Genomic DNA, 23,151 nt, shown 5'->3' with positions numbered 1-23,151 from the left:
TGTCATCATGACATTTGAAGAGGGAAAAGAAAAAGTTAGGTAAGTGCATCTCTTCGGAACAAGTCGAACAACCGGAACAAGTCTTCTGCTTTTGTCCTTCATCACCTGCCTCATCCACGGTCTTTCTCTGGCGTCCTTCCTTTCAACAATAATTATTTAGCCTGAATCATACGATCATTTTTTTGTCTCTCTTAGTCCTCACTTGAGCGATTGATTTTCGGGACTGGAAAATTGATCGCTCGATTAAGCACTTTTCTGAATCACGCGGTCATTATCTCCGTCACTCTTTTCCATCACTCCTTCCGCCACTACTCTGCGGTGTCGCCTTAGATCTTTCATACGGTAGATGGCGCTTTCCACTAGCACCTTACGGCCGGAGCGCGTAGCCTTTCGCTCTCGGTGTCACGTGATTCGGGTCAGATTAATGACGGCATTTGAATTCTCTGTTGTAAATATCGTCCCCGCTCCGGTGAAAGACATGTTACTTTTACTAACAGCGCTTGGGAATTAAGAGTATATTTGGCCATTTATTAACATTTACCTTTTGCTGTATTACATATGGAGATTGGGCATGACAGCAAAATAGACTTCACATCCATTCTGTTGTGATAAGAAAGAGTTTCCCACTGAAGCACAACTGAAGCAGCCAATTGGAATATATGTGTGTTTTAGTTTATGTCCTATATGTAAAATGGAAATTATTCTATTATAATTTGCCTATGAAGGATTCCGAATGAAGCCAAATGTTGAACTCACCATTTCCACAAGCATTAACAGAATGAAATTAAGGCTCTAATCAACTATGCCTGATTGTCTAAGAGCACTGATAAAATATAGCAATATAATAGAGGATTTGATGGAAAAGATTACAAAATGATCACCACGCACTCAGTCAAGTAATAAATATTGTAAACAGGTTCAGAGTTCAAGCTCTGTTCTATTGATGGTTCCTCATTTGGTCTCCCATGGGTTTCAGCATAAGTTGGCCCATTATCTTAAATAAGGAGGAATAGGAAAATAATGTGTTCTTCTAAGATAGAAAATAGCATTTAAAAGATGCCGAAAAATCCCCAAAAAGGAACTGGCTGAAAGTTTTGACCTGTTTGCAAAAATTTCGATCTCTCAGCTTCGTAGAAGTAAATCTATGACAGTTATTTCTACAAATATAATAAACATATTAAAATAGATCCAAATCGGTTAATAGTATTATGAGGAATAGCCAAATGAAAAGAGTAAACGGATCGAACAGGAAGCTAGTAAATTTAAATCATGCGGTACCTGGCTAAGAAATCATGGCCTGGTCCACTAAAGGATTCATATTCACTTTTTTGAGGGGTTTTGAGGAAGAAACGGGCTCGTCTAAAATGAAACAAATAATTTATTAAGGCACATCTCCAGTGGTCTCAAATAGCGTTCACACAATTTATTAAGCATAAAGAAACTACGATAAAATTGATTTCCCTTATTGTTCCGCATAAACGTGGCAAAATTAGTGTTCAAAAATGTAGTGCAAGCGCTATATAACCCTCCGTTGGTCGTGTGACGTCTACCCACCCACCCAGAGCGGGCAAGAAATCTTGAGGAGAACTTGGTTGGTGGAAATCTCTTATCCCATAATGGCTGTTCTATCCTTTTTTTCATCTAATAAGTTTGTTGCGTATATCCTTTCTCATACAAAACTAATAGGGTAGTTCCCTTCATCAAAGAAAACGAAAGACATTGACTGCGATTCGCTACCCACTATTAGTGTATTCATAACATACAAATCATTTGGTTTTAGAAATCCTAGCTTAGACGAATGGCAACAGTCAATTTTAACCTCATTTTAAAAAAGCCAGATTGACGCCCATGCGATGCCACTCCACGTGACGTCACAGTGACCTAGATGCTATACGAGTAGATAGGAGTTTTACATCGTCTGAGAATTCCAATGCATGCATGAGGCACAGAATTCAGAGAAACATCTCTTAATAATCACCTATTAAAACTGCCTATGGCCGGAAAGTTTCCTTCGTTTGATAAGGTATTAATAATCCTTTTTTAACCCAAGCGCTACCTGCTAGCAGGGTACTGTGCTACTTGATAGCAGCCTGCATCGCAGCGGCGCACACATCCTCGCCACAAGGTCACCTCACATGGCGACAGCCAGACTTCACAAGGGATTTTCCAAGCACTCATACTTAGCCGTCGCGTTTTCGCGCGCTTGAAAATTTTCACTTCTCATTTAATCGCGAGAAATAGATATCATTATTTCAAAATGTATAAGCGTGAAATGCGTACTCCAGGAGTAATAATCAAACAGGTCGTGTGTCATTTTATACCTCTATTTTTAGTAACTTCACATCAACCAATTCATGAAAATCATTCTAATTCATGAAAATTATTATTATTGTTTTTATTATTATGTCCTTATTTTAACAAGCGAATTTAGGACTTCACTTTAACTTTGGACAAAATTGGCATACTTACGGGGAAAGGTCCTAAGTTTTGTTGAGTGTCAGCAAGATTTTACATTTTTCACCATTTGACACCACAATGTAGGTTCAAACAAAAACTTTGATTTTGCCTTGTGGGTGAATGAAACAAAAACGAGATTGAAAAAAAGTGTGAATTTCATGATCGTATAATATGAAGACTCCTCTTTTTATCCAATGTCCTCTTCGCTCAAATCATTGACTATTTCCTATTAATAAAAGAGTTATATCAGGTTATTTTAACCATCTCGATTGGCTGAACTTTCAATCCTATGTTTGGTGAAGTTGAAAAAGCAGTCCGGAAGGACGCGAATATTTATTTCCATCGGTTCAGTGGCTGATGGGTCATGGGCCAGAAAGTTGACGGATTTGAAATTCGAGTCGCCTTCACGCATCAGGAAACTCGAGGCTTGATAAATGAAACTGCTGGCACGTGTATATATTCAGTATATTCGGGGATCGTAGTCAGAAAGGCGGCAAAGAAAAGCTCATTCTCATAGAAGAAGGGAAGATATTCTTGCCACTGACCGAAAGCATATTGAGACCATGAAACAATGGGCCGTTTTCACCTGCATTGTACTGCTGACACTGCAGTTCGCGTCTGCAAGAGGGGAGTCGGACGGTAGCTGTCCCATTAATACTGCGAGGCGTAATGTCTTGAAAGTGTCTTACGATAGGCGCTTAAATAATTCGGATGGCCAGTGGACGACCGCGTTCTCAGCTCGCACTAAGGATGCATCCAAATCGACGGCTGACCTTAAGATGGAAGCTACTCACAACGTCGTGGAATGCGGCGAGAATCGTGAGATTCACGTGGAAATCCTCGTCAAAGGTAATTAGCTCTCAGTCATCGAAGCTGCAAATCAGCTTTTCACCCCTGAATTCTTTGAATGCACCCTGGGAGTGGTCGCCAACCACCCCCACCACCGCCCCCACCACACCCTTATCGGGAATGGAATTTTTTCTCAAATTGGAAGTTTTATTGATAAATAACATTGTTCTGCCAAAAAAATAGTTCAAAAAATGCCTGGTACAATTTAGGGTGTTTTTGAATCCGAAAATCCGACCTCCGTTTCTTTCTATCACCCTCCATTTTGACGAGCAACCCCTAAATAGGGGAAAACAACCCCTTATCTAAACTTATCGCTTTTGAAGGGAATTTTACTAATGTTATCTGCTTCTGATTGAAAAAAATCGACGTTTTAAGGCTATCAGGGTCAAAAGAGAGACAAACTTCACTGGGGTTGAAAAGATAAGGGGTGAAAATTGAAAAAAAAAACTTTAAAAAACATTAAAATAACAATTTTTCTTCGTTTTTTAGGACATATGATATGGTAGCTAAAGGAAAAGTTTTTAAGGGATGAATACACTGTTCACCCCCTTAATTTGGAAAGGATTAATATAACATAAAATATTAGAGGGGAAGGGGGTATACGAGTGGTATAGGAGGGGCATATATATTAATTATTATAATTAATAATTTTTGAGTAACCGAAGAATGTAAACTTAACATTCTCATTGAATACGCCTCCTCTTCAAACTATTTTTCCCGACAAACTCAAAATATAGTGTGCATTATCAATAACAGTAAAAATAAACAGGCATGCATTTTTTTATTTGGTATGTTGTCCCTTTTCATGGTGAAGCAATTTCACGTCTTGGTTATATTTCACGCGCTCACGCATTCGGCCAGAATAAGTGGTCTCGGGTCAAAGAGGATTCTGTTTAGCAATATAAGTTATGGGTTACCAGCGTGGTTTGATGCCTAAAAGTGGTAGGGGTCTGTATTACGGGATGCATACGCGGATTAAGGGGAGGTAAGGGACCCAAAAAAAACTAATAAATAAAAAAATTAAAAAAAATTAAAATATACAAGATTTTTAATGCGGTTGCCAATACGTTCGTTTTGATTTGCGTATCACGGAGCCTCAGTAATTTTAGCTTTCAGCACAAGTCAAGAAAACAGATTTGCCGGTCATTGGTCATTCGCTAGTCAGTGCCAAAAAAAGCATTCTTTGGCCGGGTTTGAAAACTGACGTTATTATGTACGTAACTCATAAACATTTTCAGGTGTATGGAACATTTGTGTGGATTCCAAATTTAGCTCAACATTTTTAATTATCCTGATTTTTTAATCATTCGTTCCCTACAAGTAGACAATCACAAACAACCATTTGAAAAAATTTACAGGCCATACTTTTTTTGCAGCCGTTTTTAAAGGGGCAAGGGGCGGCTGGGCAAATTTAGATGAAAAACGTGGTTCTGATAAAGTTTAATTTCGAAGATATTTTAAAAGATGTCAGAATAATTAAAAACCAGTGTATTATTCATGAAAAGAAATTTTGGAAACAATTTAAACTAATTTTTCCATCATAAAAGACAGTCAGTCAAAATCTTTCCGAAAATTTGTCAATACTAACTTTTTAATGCGATAAATTTTTATGGAGGAAACGAGACTTACTAATAAAATGTTATTTCTGAGTTGAATACTTAAAAAAAACTACTTGCAGTATAAGTTTTAGCGTTGAGAATACACTCGTACAAGCTATAGGTCTCGGATGTTAAGTATACCAACTTTAAACTTTGAATCACCACTTCAATAATTTTAAAGCCATAATTTGCACCTATTTAGATTTAGAAACTCCAAAGTTATCTTTCGCTAGTAACCTCATACCTATCTATTGTATTTTTCACTTTTCTCATTTCCAGATGGCCATGAAAACCAAACCGTGGAGAAAAGGAGTATTGATAATGGGTTACGTTTCCACCATCGCCATGGCCCAAATGTAGTTGTGTTCAATGGCGGCTTGTCTGCGCAAAGGATCAAGTGAGTAATTGAATAAAAAGCGTTTTAAATCTACTATAATGAATGAGATTAAATACCTAAGTTGGGATCAGCGGATTAAAAAAATCAGGATTAAAATTGATATTTAAAAATGTAGGTAACTATTTAAATTAATCGTTACTTTTTGTAACAGTTCTAAAACTTGTACGTTGACAGATTCAAAAATTGACTGATTTCAACTGTCGGTGCCATAAACTAATACCTTTATGAAGCACGTGGTGTTCTTTCACCGGCGAATGTAAATAATGAATCGGAAAAATAGCCATTATACTTATACTACCTTCCTGGATGACGCCAAAGTCATGATTTCTAAACGGCCTTTTCATATAATAGGGATGATGTTTATCATCTGAGAAGTGTTTGAAAAGGATACCTTTCCCAATAATATGAGTGTGTCAATCAGCTCTTGGCACATTTTCTGATTTACTTTTTATATACGTTTTTTATTTGCTTTATTTTTTATTTATTTTTCGCATCCACGGTTACAATGGCCGGTATACCAACGGCACGTTCAGTCTACGTCAGGGCTGCGATGACCCTACTTTGTAGTAATTTTGAGGCAATTAGGACGTCTGTCTTATTCTTGATGTGGCGGGCTTGCGTTGCACGGCATAACGTTTGGAGGTATTCCGCCGATCCTCGCTCGTGCCGTCACACTACGGCGCACCGCGTGCCCTCTATGGCCGTTAATGGAACTCTCTGGGAAACAGCGGCGAAGCGATATGCGTAAGTCCCCAGGGAGTCACTCATAAAGGGGTTGCGTTGCCTGCTGCGCCTGTCTCCTGAACACTTGTCTCAATTAATTGCTACTACGGCTTATCAGATAAAGAATTGATTGTTAACTCTGTGAACAAATACGGAGCAATAAAATGATTCCAATCGTTTCTGTGTGTATATCACCCGCGCGTCGGCTACATTGATAAGTCGACTTCTTTCAGAGATACAATAGGGTGGTTTCCTATTATTTTTTTATTGCCTATATCGGAAGATTATTACTCCTGGAGTACGTATTTCACGCTTTTAGATTTTTAAATGACGATATCTATTTTTCGCGATTAAATGAAAAGTGAAAAATTTCAAGCGCTCGAAAACGCGACGGGTAAGGAAATCTCTCCGTGTGACGTATTTCTGGTTCCCCCTCCCGCCTTGTGAGGTGACCTTGATCGAGGCTCTGAGCGCTGATAGGACGCAGGATGCTAGAGGGTAGCTGAGTACCTTGCTGTCTGGTAGCGCTTGGCTTAAAAAAGGTTTATTAATACCTTATCAAACGAAGAAAACTTTCCGACCTTAGCCAGTTTTAATAGGTGATTATTAAGACACGTTTCCCTGAGCTCTGCGCCTCATGCATGCATTGGTAATCTCAGACGATGTATAACTCCTATCTTCTCCTATAGAAACTATGTCCCTGTGACGTCACGTGGAGTGGCATCGCATGGGCGCCAATCTGGCCCTTTTCAAATGAGGATTAAAATGGGCCATTGCCATTCGTCTAAACCGGTATTTCTGAAACGAAATAATTTGTATATTATGAATACAGTAATTGTGGGTAACAAATCGCAATCAATGCCTTTCGGTTTCTTTGATGAAGGAAACTACCCTATTGGTCAAGTAAGTCTCCCAACAGACGGAAGAGGCGCCTCTTATGCTATTGAGGAAATTTGACCTTCTATATTGGTATTTTTCATTCTTAGGGCGCGTTCCGAAATTCACTGGCAGTACTGACAGTGCTGCCAAACTTTTCCAAAATCAACTGGCATTACGGTGCAGTAACCGATGACGTCAGTCATTTGACGACGTTCCCTACTGTGGACTCTACTGTGGCTACTACAAAAAACCGAGAACAGCAGTAGCGGCAGTAAGCAGACGGAAGCTGATGTTCACCTGATTTTGGAACACAGCAACCGCTTTGTTTCATAACATATGGCACGCAATTAATTGAAGTATAAAGGACATAAGTCATAGTATATCCACGTGAACTGAGAAAAAGAACTCTAATTTCCACTTATATTTATGTATTGGATTTAATTTTCAAAAGGATATTACACAATGGAGATTAAAGTATCCATAAATTTAGCGGCAAATAAAAGGCAATTTACATGTAGCTTACTTTAAGTTAAATAATCTCGTCTTTTATTTATATCACCGCATTCAGGCGCATTGTTAACATCGATTTTCACATTTTTATTGCAGTTTGGAGAATGTACATAACGCTGCAGTATTTACCAACAGACCTCTAACTGATAACGAACTATTCGAGGTGAGACTAGACAAGAGGTATACTGATAAAAGTCGCTGCCATGGCATTGGCATAATGGCCCACTCTCCGGACGATGTGAAGTTTTATGAATCAATGTATACCAGGTAAAGTGCCCTGAAGTTTTTTTAAAATATGCCGTTGTTGCCTTGAGTTACGATAAACCGTTCACTGCTCCAGGCAACAACGATGACATAATGGAAACGAACTGTTACTATGAAAGTGAGCCTTCAGTTGCGCGCCGTTGGCGTTCACTTTTTTTATTACCAAACATTGATCGTATTTGGATATATCTGTGACGTGATCTGATTTGACCCCAAATTCGGAAAAACACGTCCATAATTATCTAATTGATCTGATTGTTTCATATCCATCAAGAATCAGTATCACTTAAGCTACGACATTATAACATTACGATGTGATTATTGATAATGATGGACCGATCTCTGAAAAAAAATTGTGCTCCATTAAAGCTCATTATGCTTACCCTAAATGTAATTGATTACAAGTATCAATCACTTCTGTAGAAAGTAATTTAACATATCGATGGCTAAGTTCTAACAATAAGTATTTGAAATTCGGCCGGTTTGAGACGGGTATCTTAAACAAAGTGTATTAACATTTAAAAAATAAAATACAAGCAAAGAATAACTCCTTGTTTGCAAATGAATGCTTCTTTTTCAGTTTTATGAAATTTTGGTTTTTAATTTCAGTGTGAAAGTAAAAGAAATTAATATTTTTTTGCTCTCCTGAAAAGTTGCTATTTTTGAGATGCGTGTTGTTAGAACTTAGCCATCGATTTGATGATTGATGAACACAAACATTTTTCGAGTTTTCCTCACCTTTATCGGCTTAGGTTTCAATGGATAACCATCATTCACATGATGACAAACACCATCAACGCATCGATATACATACCAATTATAGTTGGGGTTAGTCAAGGAGGTTGTTAGTATCTGGAGGCGCTGTTTCCGAGTTTTTGGCCTTGTTTCTTAGTTTGTTGTTGGATCTTATTTTGACAATTTTTGGACTTAGTCTCCGACTGAGGTGGCTAAGTTTTGTTCTGAAAATGAACTACATTAAGCGAAAAATGCTACCATAATCATAAGTATTTCGCCAGTGATTGTCATCGGATTTTTCCCATCATTCGCGATAATTTCATTATAATGTATAAACTCTGTTGCTGTTAGCCACTTTTAGCTTAGTTAAGGCTAGTTTACTCTCGTAAAATTTTATTTTCAGCTGAGCTGGTTGTAGAAACGTAACCGTGGTGTTATTGATAATAATTTTTCCCTGTAAAAAGATATTTGAGTCATAACTTCGCGAAACCTACCTATGAAGTAAGAAAAGAAGATTTAAATTGTGCGTTGCATATTTTATTTTAATGTATTAACGAGTTACGACCAAAAATTTCACCAAATAGTAATCATTGACCCTTATGGGATTGTCAATGTTTTGGTCAAAGTGGGCGTGGCTATCCTACCCAAGCACCCCCATTCCTGCCACGCTGCGCTCCACGGTTGAAAGCAGTGGTGCCCCCTCCAGATATTTACAACCTCCTTGGCAGTGGTTGAGTTCTTTTTAGGGGAAAACCTCGGTGGCGGCGGCGTAACGTCCTCGCCTACCAAACAAGAGGTCGCGGTTTCGATACCTGCCTGGGTAGGTTTCACCAGGTGCATTATTGGTGGGGATATAATTGAAAATATACTTTTGCATTGTAACTTTTGGATTTCCGTTGGCTATAATAAGCAGTGTCCTCTAGATTGCTCTCTCTCTTAACACTGCTCTCTCGTAGTTATTGTTTGGCAATTTATAGGACTCTGATAATAAGATTAAAATATCAGTCGGAGACTAAGTCCATAAATTGTCAAATTAAGATGGCGGAACTTTGACCTCGGTAAAAACTTTGAAACACCGCATCCAGATAATCTAAACAAATGTCTCTAATTTCATTCTCGTGTTTGAAAAGAATCTAGCTTTGTCATGCTTCAACTGAGGAAAGAGATGGTGCTACTCGCCTAAATTCTACTGTATGTAATGGTATGGTATTTGGAGGAGGCGACCGACAGCTGAGGTCATTTGCGCCATGAGGGAATGTATGGAAGGAAGGGTGGAAAGAAACCCGGCGTCGGTATTAGCCTGCTCTTAACGAAAGGCGCCATGGGGATTACGGCTTAACAACCCATCCGACGGACGGAGTGTTGCGCTTGAAATGTCCTCCACACAACATTCAAGCAGGGATCGGGCAGTCTGAAAATTCTCTGCCACTGCCGGGATTTGAACCCGAGCCCGCCGGGTGGGAAGCCAACACTCTAACCACCACACCAACCCGATCCCCAATTCTTCCGTTCGATATTAATATCATATACCCCTCCTCCCTTCCTGTCTAGATTAAACACGACGTTTTCTAGTAAAAAAAAAAGACGAAGACATCTCGACAAATGAGGACTTAAACTTGTTTCCAGCTTTTTACGTGGAAGGACACAATAATTTCCCCCGCTTGAAAACGTCGAAAACAAACTGCTAGTTTTCAGGCACCTGAAACCAGCGTTTTACGTGAACGTAGTGGCGCAGCGAAAGGGGGGGATTTGGGGGACGAAACACCCCCAGAGCTCAGAGAAAATTTGAAATTTAATCCATTTTACTTCAATGGATAAATATGAGTTATATAATATCGTAAGGACTAATAAAATATCCCTCAGAAAACCGTAAAACTCACCATTTTGAACCTTTTATATTAATAATTTATGGAAGGGCACCCGCACCTCCCGTATTCTATACCCCCCCCCCCGTTATTAGTAGCTCCTAAAAAAACCCTCTAGCCTTAATTCTCAGCTGCGTTCCTGCGTGAACGCATCCGTATATTTAAAGTGAAAATGGTATCTTCCGATTATAGAGACGGCTATAATGATGCTGATCCTGTCCCAAGAGAAGTGCTGCCACATGCTTCACCCGAAGGTGACGAAACTGTCACCTGACGGTCTCATCGCATTCCGGCTCATCTATTAATTGATATGAAAGTTGGGCCGACACCTGGAAGCTCTCCGCAAATCCCCAAAAAATGCGTCAACATGACCTGCAGCTAATTAGCCAAAGTATTTTTTTCAATCGCATGCATCGAAAATGTAGGAAAAACACCCGAAAATAGCGCGAGAAGTTCGCATTTTTAGCCGCGGGGGGCTGGCCAGAACGTCCCAATCCATCACCATGCAGTTATATGGATAGTGGTAGTGGTGGTGGCTGCTGGTGCTATGACGCGTCTAAGCTTGTGCCTCATGGAAGTCTTGGGACGCCGTCCGAACATGCGCAGAACGACGAGTTGACATCGCCGCGCTGGCCGGCGGCCGTATAATCTTGGTGTTGCAGCGTTGCAGAATACCTTGTTTTGGTGACAAGTTGATTTATTATGTGTAAACTGTTTAAATATAAAAAATCCGAGTTATAGTTGAGCTAATCGAGTTATTGATTGTTAGTGTTTTAGTGCTAGTGATTGTTTTGTGTAATAGTGAGTCATAATGGTCTCTAGATTGCCTTAAAAACTCACTAAAATACAAGAAATGTTAAAAAAAAAATTGAGCCCCCGGTGGAGTGTGCCCCTCCCAGCATTTGACTCACGAGCCGCCACTAGAGGGATCTCTTAATTGAATGCTCTCAAATCAAAAGAAATTATTTCTCACGATACATTACCTTTTTGGTGTACTTTAGGATTGCATTCTCCAACTCCCAACCTGTAAGATCATATCACTTGCCCTTTGTTTGAGAATCTTGTGCATGGTGTGGTAGCTACTCAAATAATGGTATTTGGAGGAGGCGACCGACAGCTGAGGTTATTTGCACCATTAGGGAAGGGAGGGTGGAGAGAAACCCGGCGTTGGTATGCTCTTAATGAAAGGTACCAAGGGGACCACGGCTTAACGTCCAATCCGCCGGACGGAGTATTGCGCTTGAAATGTCCTCCATGTATCACCAAATAGTTTGGCCAGCTGTAAACTTTCCGGGTTTGAACGTCGCATCCCAACGTCCTAACTCCCTCTCCCCATACACCTCTCCCCTCTTCTCCCTTTTCCAACACTCTCCCTTCCTCCCCATTCTTACTGAGGTTGAGAAAGAAGTTAGTTATTCGAAAGCTTCCGAGTTTATTTTCCCGTGTGAGTGTTTCTTTTTTTGTGTTTCTATGTTTATTGATATTGTCTTTACCTTTGGCCTCTCATGCATTGGAAATGTTTTAATTTATTTTTCATGCCCTTGAAAAAATATGGTCGTTAAACCATCATTTTTTTATTTCCCTCACCGCTGCTTTTTTTAAACCATCTAAAAAACAAATATCCTCAAAGGAATATTTTATATGCATCCATAAAATTGCCTATTATTGCTCGTGGCCGCCTTCAATACCAACTTATCGAATGTGACTTTCCTTATTTTCAGCGGAGGAACATGGATTTACTACGATGTGAACGTGTATGGAGAGAATAAGGTTGTTGTGCCAAACTACGGAGCCAACGTGTGCAACACGAAGGTATGTTTAAGAGAACAATGTTGAATTTAAGCGATCAGTTATCATTGCAAGTCTTCGATTTAGCAATTATATTGAAAGATGAGTAATATTCATAATCCTGCCGCGTGAACGGCGTTGAAATGTACAAGAATAGGTCTCTGGACAAAATTTTAATATCCCTTCAAATACTAACTAAAAATCGTAAAATATAGTAAAAATGTCATAAAGGCCACTTTAACGCACTTATTTCACATATTTTCTTACGAATTTACAAAAGAAATGACCGAAACAGTTCCAAAAACACACCCACTTTAAAACGTAATTCCATTGGCCAGCCGGAAAGTGACGTCAGCTCATGCAATCGTGTGGGAAATCCAGTGGCGTCGCGCATTGTCACCAAATTTCTCGGTTTATTTAACGACTTTAAGTGAGGTTTTATTTCTTATATATCTTTCGGAGGTTTTATCGTAAAAGGCAAACGCCACGGAACCTGGTTTCACCAAGGCTGACACCGGAAACTTGCCGAAAATTACAACGGCAGCAATGTTAATTTACATAAGTAACAGAAATTGCTACATGCATGCTTAAAGCCGGGGAGTGAAGATGCATAGCTATGGAAATATAATATCACCGGCTCTTGTAAAATACATATTAAATGTGTTTATGAAATTTAACAATGAAATTAAATTTATTAGCGTCGGACGAGAAGATTACGCTGACGACGCCATTGGCACTTTAAACCACAGTGTCTAAACATATGTTTAGACTGCCATTGGTTGCGTGCAAATTACGCACAATCAAAACGAATGTATCGTTCGAGCTCGTGTGTGACCCGAGCACAACCTATTATGTGGAGGCACGAGTTTTTGAGGAGGACGGTGAGGTGGAAGTTAACAGCCTTTCTTGCAATGATTGCATAGCTAGTTCTGAGAGCAGTTCAAGTATTATGTAAGTAGGGCTGGGCAAAATTGAAGTGCACAATACCTGTGACTTGGGAGTTTGAAATTTAAAACAGTATTTGAAATACTTTTTGAAAAAAAAAACATTTGTAAGCCGGCCGGTCGACGGCCGACAGGGGGCTTCGGTAATATTTTTACAACACCTTCCCTAGGTATTTCGCTGGAATCCTCATTCCATGGACAGGTGAAACTTATTTCAGTTCCAAAAAATGTCCTCAAAGAGAAAACCACGGCATTACCTCATTCATTAATCTCCAGAATTTTCCCTGCATAGTGAGCAACTGACTTTTTGCTGCTGAATCTAGCCAGAATCCAATCTCCACTTTGAATGTTAGTCACCGAATTTGTTAAGCTTTTTCGACTCATGCTATCTTGTTTCAGGCATTAACACCATGTCGTCTACATCCTCCTCGTCAGGAGACATAATATCCAATGCCCTATCATAATCAATCAACAAACTGAAGTAAGCTATCTTTATCTGATAAACCTTGAAAATAAGAGTTAATGAGAGGACTCTAATTAAAAGACCTAGTTTTATAAACTTCGGTGTTTTGCAACATTTATTTAAGAAAGTTTAACGCAAGAACTGTTAGACAGAAGCTAAAAATTCAATCCATACTTCAACCTCGTATCCTGGGGTAAGTGCGGCAGGGGGTCGCACTTACCCCAGACAACGCGGTCGCGCTTGCCCCGGAAGGCAGGAATGAACGGTTACGATGGGGAAAGTGCGACCCCCCAACTAAACTAAATATAATGACCCGAGTTCCTAAATTTAAAGTAAAGCAAGGAAAACCAATCCATGAAGAAGAGAAAACAAGATATAGTTCTTACCTAACACCTCCGATGCGTTGATTCAGAGGGAACTGCGGTATAGCCTCTCCTCACAACCAACTTAGACTACGAGATGAACGGACGGGTATATTTCCTAAGCATGTGGAACGAGAAATTAAGGGATAAGTATTACAAAGTCGTTGGCTCTGGTTTCATAACAAGGTGTGGAATATGTTGCACTACCGCCACCTGCTTCGAGAACGGAAATACGATTTACCTGAAGGGGGGTCACGCTAACCCCGCAGTCCCACTTACCCCACCTCACCTTATGGAAACTAAGAGATCTTTAAAAATATTTAACCTGTTTTTGCTCGTAAAGATAGTTACAAATAGTACACGAAAAAGGTATGTTTTAAAAATATATATTTTATTTTTTAAAGTAAAACTTCTCGAACGTTGCTCTATATGGTTGCATTAGTCTCTTTGAGGAATACAAATTTTTCAAAAAGTGTCGGACAGAGATCCCCTCGAAGTGGATAAAGCCAGCAAGTGAAAAAACTTTCCACTGGTGAAGATGAGTAGGTATAGGATTGTGTCAAATCTGATAAACAATGCGTTAATATTAGAATTCATTTTATCCTTCATTCACATTCGTCGGCACTTTGTCGTCCGAACCAATCTTCGTTCTAAGTCTTGGGTGACCGTATGAAAATATTTATTTGGAGCATTTCTAGTCGTATTTCTGCACTTAGGCACAATGCAGTACTTGAAGCTATACGCTGCGACATATCGAGGAATAACTACGACACGAAAAATACGTCGTAATAACCACAATATCTCCACTGTAAACTTCAATAATGTGCACGGTCAAGGTGGTTAAGAACAACATTACTGCATGAGCTGACGTCATTTAAGATGGCGGCGCACAGTGGGCTAGAATCGAAAAAAGCTGGCCAAAACCTCAAAATCGATTTTTTGAGCTAGGAAATTGAAACTTCGCGTACACATTCTCAAATAAATTGTGCATAACAACCCAGATTATTTTGGTCCTGTGTTTTCACTTTAACAATATATGTGAGGTCAAAGTTGAGCAAATTTAGCGAAAAACGACCACCCTCGATTTTTTCTGAAAATTGCCGACTTTATCCTCGTGCAGTGGTTTTATAAATAGTTTTATCGACAAAACTGTTATACCATCTTAATTGACACTTCTTATTCTTTCATTTAAAAGGTTTTTAAAGATTTTTTTTCATCAATAACCATAGATACATAACAAAATGGCGGAGCCTGTTTTCAACCCATTTTTTCACATAAACGTAGAAAAAAAGTAGACATTGTCACCGGCTTACACTAAGTAACTTATATCATGTCGTTCTTTGAAGCTTCTGCATTGTGAATCTAAGGTCAAACCTTGCACCAATTTGCAACCCCGAATTTTAAATCGTTTTTTCGAACGCACGGACGACACCGGTTCTGGCCGGCGGCGGCGGAGAGTACGGCGACGCGGCAAGCGGGTGGATGCCATATGGTCTCATTCACTTTTATGTGTGGATAACAGATATATTAGTGACAGAAAATAATCACCAGAAAGTAAAATTTATAAATATTGCTACGAATGACTCTCATTATGCAATCGCTGGGCACTGCAAGAGGTGCATTGAAAGGTTTCCTTCTTTGAGTGCATTCCATGGAAAATGGACTTAAATCGCGTGCTTTAAGTAGGGAAACGGACTCTTTTATTAACAAACAAGCTCTATTTCTAGGCAAGAGCCTTCGATGACCCATAGCCTCCACTTCCTTACCCTCCATACATATTTAAAGGCCTTCTGACCACGGTCGTTTTACAGTATTGTTGTAGTGCCGAGCCCTTCGAACTTGTTTTTGGTTTGAATTCCTACTAGCTTTAAAAGTTTCGGAAGGCATATTACTCACATCAAATAATGTATTCTTCCTAAGAAATACAGTTTATTTTAATGTATGCCTTATGCTCAATTTAAAGTATTGATTTAAATCTCTTACCTTTATATCAACGTCATTATTCTTATTAAACTGCGCTGCTGACAAAATGGTTATTTTTCAGAAATATTTTACCATACAAACATAACATAAACAAAAGCAGCACAATTTACACTTTTCCCAACTAACATACTGCAATTATCACTGTCAGCAATAAAAGGTTACTGTTTTTCATTCACTATCTGACGAGTTTTATCACTTTCACTGTCTGAGCTAAAGCATTGTTTTCCTTTTTCAAAAACAGATCCATTACATTTTTCGGCAAGCTGTGTGTTTCCTCCAGTTTAATTGGCGTAATTTTTGTCATTATCAGTTATGACATTAGGAGTTGTCTTCGGAATAAATCCCTATTTGTGGCCACTCGTGCCATTTTTCTAGTCAACCGTTCACGGAACTTTCTTACGTCCTTATACCGTGCCTATATCGCTTCCCCTGTCAGTTGTCGCAATTAAGAATGGACTCTTTTGCAATGTCAGCTCCTTGAATGAAGACCTTATGTACGGTTGGTGGCATACCATAATTGTATTTAAAGCGTCAGTGTGAGAGAGAGAAAATTAAATTATTTGGAGAGGAAATCTAGAATAATTGTGATGACTTTTGAATACTCGTGCCTGTTTCATGCTTGGCCTAAGGAACAGCATTTTTTTACCTAAACAAGAAGGCACAAAGGTGCTCACGAGCAATAATTCATGAGACATAGGCCCTCGTTCCCACGTGTGATTATATTGCGCATGCCCTAACTGCTGTCAAAGCCGTGTTTGCAAATTTAAGTGCACTTTATATGCGACGCGAAACTTGGATCTGTGGAAATGTACGTTAAGATTCGAGTCGCAGTAAGATGCAGAACCATTTTTGGAAACTTCTTATATAACCTCTGCTACAATAATATCACTCGGGTAAATGAAATCATATACTCGCGTCACTCTCTCATCGCTGGGATTAATATTATATCCCTGGCATTTCAGATTTTCGAAGACCCCTGCACCGAAATTTTGTGAACCGCATGGACACAATTACTTAGTGAGAGGGCCTCTTAATCTGACATAACATAATACTCGGGGTTGCATTTTATCCACTTGGCAAGAGTTCTTGCCTCCGAGGATGGTCACTGAATCTTCCTTTTGCATTCGTTTTCCTCCTAGTCGTTCTCTTGATACAACCCTGAAAACATGAATTGACGTCCATCTGCACTGGCTGAACTAGAGCAACATGTAAATTGTGCTGCATAAGGAATAGTTATTAATTGCTTTAAATCAAGAATATAAATTAAATAACCTTACTGGATAAGAATAATGAACTCTTCAAGTACCAAGACAGTACTTGATTTGGCCAATTTCGGCAAAATTAAGTACTGTATTGAGCCATTTTCCATCACGTTTAAGGAATATATTATCTGTTATTGTTAAAAAGTTTATTAGTTAGTAAAGCACGCGATTTAAGTCCATTCCCCATGGAATACACTCAAAGAAGGAAACCTTTCAGTGCACCTCTTGCAGTGCCCAGCGATTGCATAATGAGAGTCGTTCGTAGCAATATTTATAAATTTTACTTTCTGGTGATTATTTTCTGTCACTAATATATCTGTTATCCACACATAAAAGTGAATGAGACCATATGGCATCCACCCGCTTGCCGCGTCGCCGTACTCTCCGCCGCCGCCGGCCAGAACCGGTGTCGTCCGTGCGTTCGAAAAAACGATTTAAAATTCGGGGTTGCAAATTAGTGCAAGGTTTGACTTTAGATTCACAATGCAGAAGCTTCAAAGAACGACATGATATAAGTTACTTAGTGTAAGCCGGTGACAATGTCTACTTTTTTTCTACGTTTATGTGAAAAAATGGGTTGAAAACAGGCTCCGCCATTTTGTTATGTATCTATGGTTATTGATGAAAAAAAATCTTTAAAAACCTTTTAAATGAAAGAATAAGAAGTGTCAATTAAGATGGTATAACAGTTTTGTCGATAAAACTATTTATAAAACCACTGCACGAGGATAAAGTCGGCAATTTTCAGAAAAAATCGAGGGTGGTCGTTTTTCGCTAAATTTGCTCAACTTTGACCTCACATATATTGTTAAAGTGAAAACACAGGACCAAAATAATCTGGGTTGTTATGCACAATTTATTTGAGAATGTGTATGCGAAGTTTCAATTTCCTAGCTCAAAAAAATCGATTTTGAGGTTTTGGCCAGCTTTTTTCGATTCTAGCCCATTGTGCGGCGGTGCGAATTACGTTTTTCCTTGATGGCTTGTGAGACGTATTTTAAATGCTCATAATAAAAAAATAGATGACTTTACAGCCATAATGCTATAACTTTTAGCTTAATAATTACACCTACTTTTCAGAAACGTGTTTACCTACATAGGTGTTCAGAGACCTATTGCTACGAGAAAAAATTCCCCTGGATCGGGAAACGAACCACGGACCTTTGACTTTCCGTGCCTTCCTTTAAATCCGTGCGTTCTTTAATTCCCATGGCAATTATACCGAGGCTCAGTATAGCCTCAGTATAGCTAGAGCATCGGTATAATGGCCATGGGAATTAAAGAACCTTAATAGCGTAGTGGTCTGCGCAGTGGTCCGGAAGGCAAAGGTCCGTGGTTCGATTCCCGGTCCAGGTGAATATTTTCTCATGGCAATTATTGTATATTGAAATATATTGGTTGGCTGATTGAAGCGTTGCAATTTTTCCGAAAATTTCCTCTTTTCCCTGAGTGATTACCCGTTTTATGTGATCTCCTCATGGTATAGTATTTTGGGGAGGCAACTGACAGGTGAGGTCATTTGCGCCATGAGGGAAGGCGCCCTACGCACAGTAGGCTGAAATCTAAAAACTCTGGACAAAACCTCAAAAAAAGATTTTTTTGAGTGAGGAATTTGAAACTTTGCACAGTTGTTGTCAATACATTAGTGCATTTTTTTACGCAATACGTTTTCCATGAGTTACTTTTTTAAACAAATTCATTCGCCACAAGTTGAAAAAAATCGCCAAAAATTGCCCGCATTGAATTTTTTTTTTAAATTTAGCATGTTAAAACTAATGCCACACCTTCAACAAAATGACCTGGGGTTGGGTGCTTACCGCCGACAATCCCTGAAGCTTGTATTCGTCGCGACGTCGACTACGTCGCGTCGTCGGCCATATTGACCGGCGGCCAATAAGGTGCGCGCGCGCGACAGTTTGTTCTCAACGGCCGGGTGTTGCGTAAGGGGAAGTACACAGGCATCAGCAAGCATATAGCTTCCCTGTGTTGACCATCTCATGCTAATCCCCCTCCATTAATCTACCCTCTCTTCCCCCTTTCTCTTGTCCAACGCACTCCTTTCCCGCTCCCCATTTATTGCTCAGATTGAGAGAGAAGCTACCTACTGCTTCGAAAGCTCCGACTTTTATTTTTTACTTTTTCTTTTTATGTGTTTTAATGATAGTGACTCGCTTTTTAACCATTTATACACACATATAGGATATAAGGATAGATATCACTACATGATATCCTGTAATCCCTACACGGAATCATGCAATATAGATAAAAATTACTATTTACCATTATTTTTCATAGATACTTCTAAAGGCCTGGTTACACGGTACATTAGAATGTACAAGAATCTGTACATTTTTCTGAATGGTTTTCTGAACAGATTCTTGTACATTCTCATGGACAAGATCCACGAGTAGGTGGTTACACGGTACATTTTTTCGGACATTTTTTCGTACATTTTTAAATGCGCAACAAATTATTTCAACTTCAAATATAAACCAATGGGGAACATGAAAACTTTTTTAAAAGTACTAGAATAATAAGATCCTTACCTCAAATGTACTTGCCGAAAATTTCGCGGATGAATAATGTTTTATAGCTGACATATGAGTCTTTAAAAATAATCTTCATCGACTGTTTGAAAACACGTGACGGAGCGTGCGCGCGTTACAACGCGGCCTGGAATCCACTGATGACAGACTGAGGAAGTGGTTAGAAAAACTGTCTATGTAGGGACTCAAACGCAAATTTGGCGAATATAATTGCTGCTTTAACGTCATACTTCGGATTGTGAATATATTGGGTTGCCAAGGCGTTGTTGAAATAAATAAAGGCGATTGTTTGGGGGGCTTTGGAAAGATTAAATTAAAATAAGTTAATTGCAGATTGTGATCTACGTTACACATCCACATCATTTGCTTAATGTAATAAGTATATTGTAGCACGGACCTTCAATAGAAAAACGTGTGAAAACCATATAAATCGTGTATCCCATAAAACCATATAAAGTGCCCCGACGTCTAGTGCCTCTATTTACTCGCCGGAGAAGTTTTTTGCTTGTGTTCGAAGGGACAAAAATAAGAGGAATAAGTGGTTGATGATTCACAGAATGGAGTCAAATACATTATCTATATTGTCAATGGGATATCCTCAACGTAAGTACACTCTTAAATCAGGGTTACCGCAGGATTTTATCAAGTTACTTATTTCACTTTGTAAACAACTCTATAAATGTACCTATCATTCTACCCATTGTAGGATCAAATTATAAGGAAAGTGGCTGTTTACGAGAATAAATACTGATTACGATTAAACCACGGTGAAAAATAAGGAATGTAATGGGTGGCCGGCCTCTCGTCACAAGGAGCCCCTAACAAGGAATATTCACGAAGTGTCTTTCGCCGATATCGTTAAAATTTTGTTGGATAGTAGTGTTCCATAATAAAAGCACATTTTCAAAATTTCTCGTGCCCTTAAGCCTTGTGATATAATAAACAGGACATAATAAAGGCAGTTGAATTTTAGACTTGAAAGCGAGTGTGTCGTGATTTCTCTCCATCCTTCTCCTGTGAATCGGCGCACGCTACAGGAATATACGAGAAATATGAGGCTTTTGGCAAGGTAAATTCAATATTTATTACTGCGATGCCCATAACGTTCGCTGCATGTCAACGCAACACCTAAAATTTCGACTCTTTTGCAGTCGGTCTGGATTCAAAAACAGGAACTTGAGTAAATGCAGCGTAAATAGCACTTGAAACTTATTTCTTTGCCTATCACATGCTTTTTTATGACCTTTTAACGATCATTTGGATCTCAATCTTGGACAATTATCGCGGTTCATACATTCAGCGCCTTTCCATCTGATCCTTCCTTTTACCCATCCCCTTTTCTTGTGTTCCATTCTTTCGCTACCCATATCCAATCAGTGAGATATCCAAGTCAAGCAAGATCATATCAAATCGAAATAACTATCGGGGCCGTACGTAAAAAAGAAGTCGCCTATACAAGCCAGATGAAATGAATGTGTCGTTTTCGTAGTCTGCCACCAGGTGACTCTGAGGTCAAATTGTATGATTGTCTGAACGAAATTAGAGCAGGCGTTCAGAAATTCATACATTCTTACATTTTGCGTGGTTACACGGTGCATTTTCGCGTTCATTCTGAGATTCAGACATTCTCACATTTTCTTGTACATTCTCATGTACCGTGTAACCAGGCCTTAACAGGTGAAATAGAAAGTTTGAGGGCGATATAAATATCTCATAGACTTAAAAAAATAAATTGGCTATAGTTTCAGGTGTAATGAGATATAAAATTGACCTATAGTCTGTATACCGTAGGGTGTCGCACGGGTCTGCCAGCTACCTGAGTCGGTCCGCGAGCCGCGAGCGGCATAGTGAGGAAAGAACCGACCATAAAACTCTATGGGACCGACTCAGGTACCCAGCGGGCCCGTTCTCCACCCTACGGTATACAGACTATAATTATCGATTATGGGAGTATTATACTTGCCAATCGGAGTGCTTAAGATCTATCTCAACAAGTCATTTCGCCGTGGTGGTCATACCTCTTATATTTTTTCGACTGGTGGGAAAAAGTCACTGCTAGATATATAGTCAGCCCATTCCACTGACTTTATTTGACAACACTGTATCTGACAAAACATACACTATTTTCTTTATTCAGGTTGGAGAGACAATTGGAGTAATGAAGAGGGACAATGGGAGCCTTCATTTCTTCGTGAATGGCATCGATCAGGGACCCGCAATCAGCAATGCCCCTTCCGTAGTGTACGGAGTGTACGAAGTGAGAGGGTTTGCGGCCATAGCAACGATAATCAACAAGGACGGCTGACTTCATGGAGAAAATTTTCAGCTGCCGTAAAACTACAATTGTAAATTGAATAATTGTAATAATAAATGATATGATATCTTATTCTTCCTTAGAAACAGTTGGTAATAGAGTTGTTATTTTGCATCAGGAAGTAAGTTAGCTATTAATGCATCACACCTGTGATTAGGCAAACTTAAGAGTAACAAAAGAAATGTCATGCCTCGTTCAGATTACGATTGTTCCAGCAATCGTTCGAACTATCGTGCATTCACGCAACGATGATTAAAATCTGTGCTGCCCTCTAGTGATGACATTAAAGTGAACGAGAAATTGACGGTTAGCAAAGTTGTTGAGGTAAGCATGGTCAAGGTATTACTTTGTTCAACGTGTATTTGACGAATAATTTACCTTTTGCATATATTCCTCCTTGCTTGGACAAATCCATGAAAAACAAATAGTGTGAAGGGAGCTTACAAACGTATGAACTGAGCCTAACCATCGTAAAATGGCAACGTCCGGAACTAAAGTAACCATTGTCAATATATGCATTCACACTGCTATTTTGGCCAACTATCGTTAGGACGATCGCTCGGACAATCGTAATCTGAACAAGGCATAACAATCAGAAATGTCAGTAACAATCAGTGACTGAATAAAGGTAACTCCATTAACATTACGATTCCATTTAAGGTATTTTTTTACTTACAATCATTACATTCGAAAAATGTAATTATTAGTTTTAATTCAATCATTGTCTTCTGAAAGTAATCGTTACGTTATGACTACATCTACCGGTGTATGCCAAGAACTTTGAGTAGACAATGGTATTACTGCGCGGGGTATCTATAGCCAAGTACTAACCAAAGCAAAGCAAAGTGTTGTATGAAACTATCATCATATCCTTCTGAATATCGAAGGCAGTTTTCATAGGTTTTGCGAAAAGTAACGGGTACAGTATTTAAACTGTAACTAGCTACTGTTTTAATTTGTTACTGGTACTTTGTAAATCATTAAAAATTAAAAAATACTGTAACTGATCTCAGTTATTCTTTATTGGCACTCTAACCACAAAAAAGAAACAATCTGTGGAAATGAACCACATTTAACCAATAAAAGGTATAAAAAATAGATCAGTAATCACTACAGAGAGTGAGATAAAGAACGTTTTCTCTTGGTAAATCAGTTTTTTTACTGCAATTGGTATATTAAACTGCGATTAATTTATTACGCTGCAATAGGTAT

At 39.0% G+C, this 23,151-nt stretch overlaps 1 protein-coding gene across 2 annotated transcripts; it reads left to right on the top strand.

Annotated features, from left to right (window-relative positions):
* Window positions 1-2,957: 2,957 nt before the first annotated feature.
* On the top strand, window positions 2,958-22,946 carry LOC124164008 (neuralized-like protein 4). Of its 2 annotated transcripts, XM_046541159.1 has the most exons (5): window positions 2,958-3,306; window positions 5,184-5,301; window positions 7,510-7,680; window positions 11,999-12,089; window positions 21,763-22,946. In XM_046541159.1, the coding sequence occupies exons 1-5, from the start codon at window positions 3,021-3,023 to the stop codon at window positions 21,928-21,930; spliced, it is 834 nt and encodes a 277-aa protein (XP_046397115.1). In that variant the 5' UTR covers window positions 2,958-3,020; the 3' UTR covers window positions 21,931-22,946. The 2 variants fall into 2 exon arrangements, with proteins under 2 accessions (XP_046397115.1, XP_046397116.1); XM_046541160.1 differs by lacking the exon at window positions 7,510-7,680.
* Window positions 22,947-23,151: the final 205 nt, after the last annotated feature.

This window comes from Ischnura elegans, chromosome 8 (genome assembly GCF_921293095.1).
Source record: "Ischnura elegans chromosome 8, ioIscEleg1.1, whole genome shotgun sequence".
NCBI classification, from domain to species: domain Eukaryota; kingdom Metazoa; phylum Arthropoda; class Insecta; order Odonata; family Coenagrionidae; genus Ischnura; species Ischnura elegans.
Note: the sequence above shows the minus strand (reverse complement) of the source record. Positions and strands in the feature narration are given on the sequence as shown.

Excerpts from the sequence above, each read along its gene's own strand:
- LOC124164008 (XM_046541159.1), top strand. The coding sequence starts at position 3,021 with ATGAAACAATGGGCCGTTTTCACCTGCATTGTACTGCTGACACTGCAG. Across the intron at positions 5,302-7,509 it reads TTGTCTGCGCAAAGGATCAA|TTTGGAGAATGTACATAACG; the intron begins GTGAGTAATTGA and ends TTTTTATTGCAG. Across the intron at positions 12,090-21,762 it reads CCAACGTGTGCAACACGAAG|GTTGGAGAGACAATTGGAGT; the intron begins GTATGTTTAAGA and ends TTCTTTATTCAG.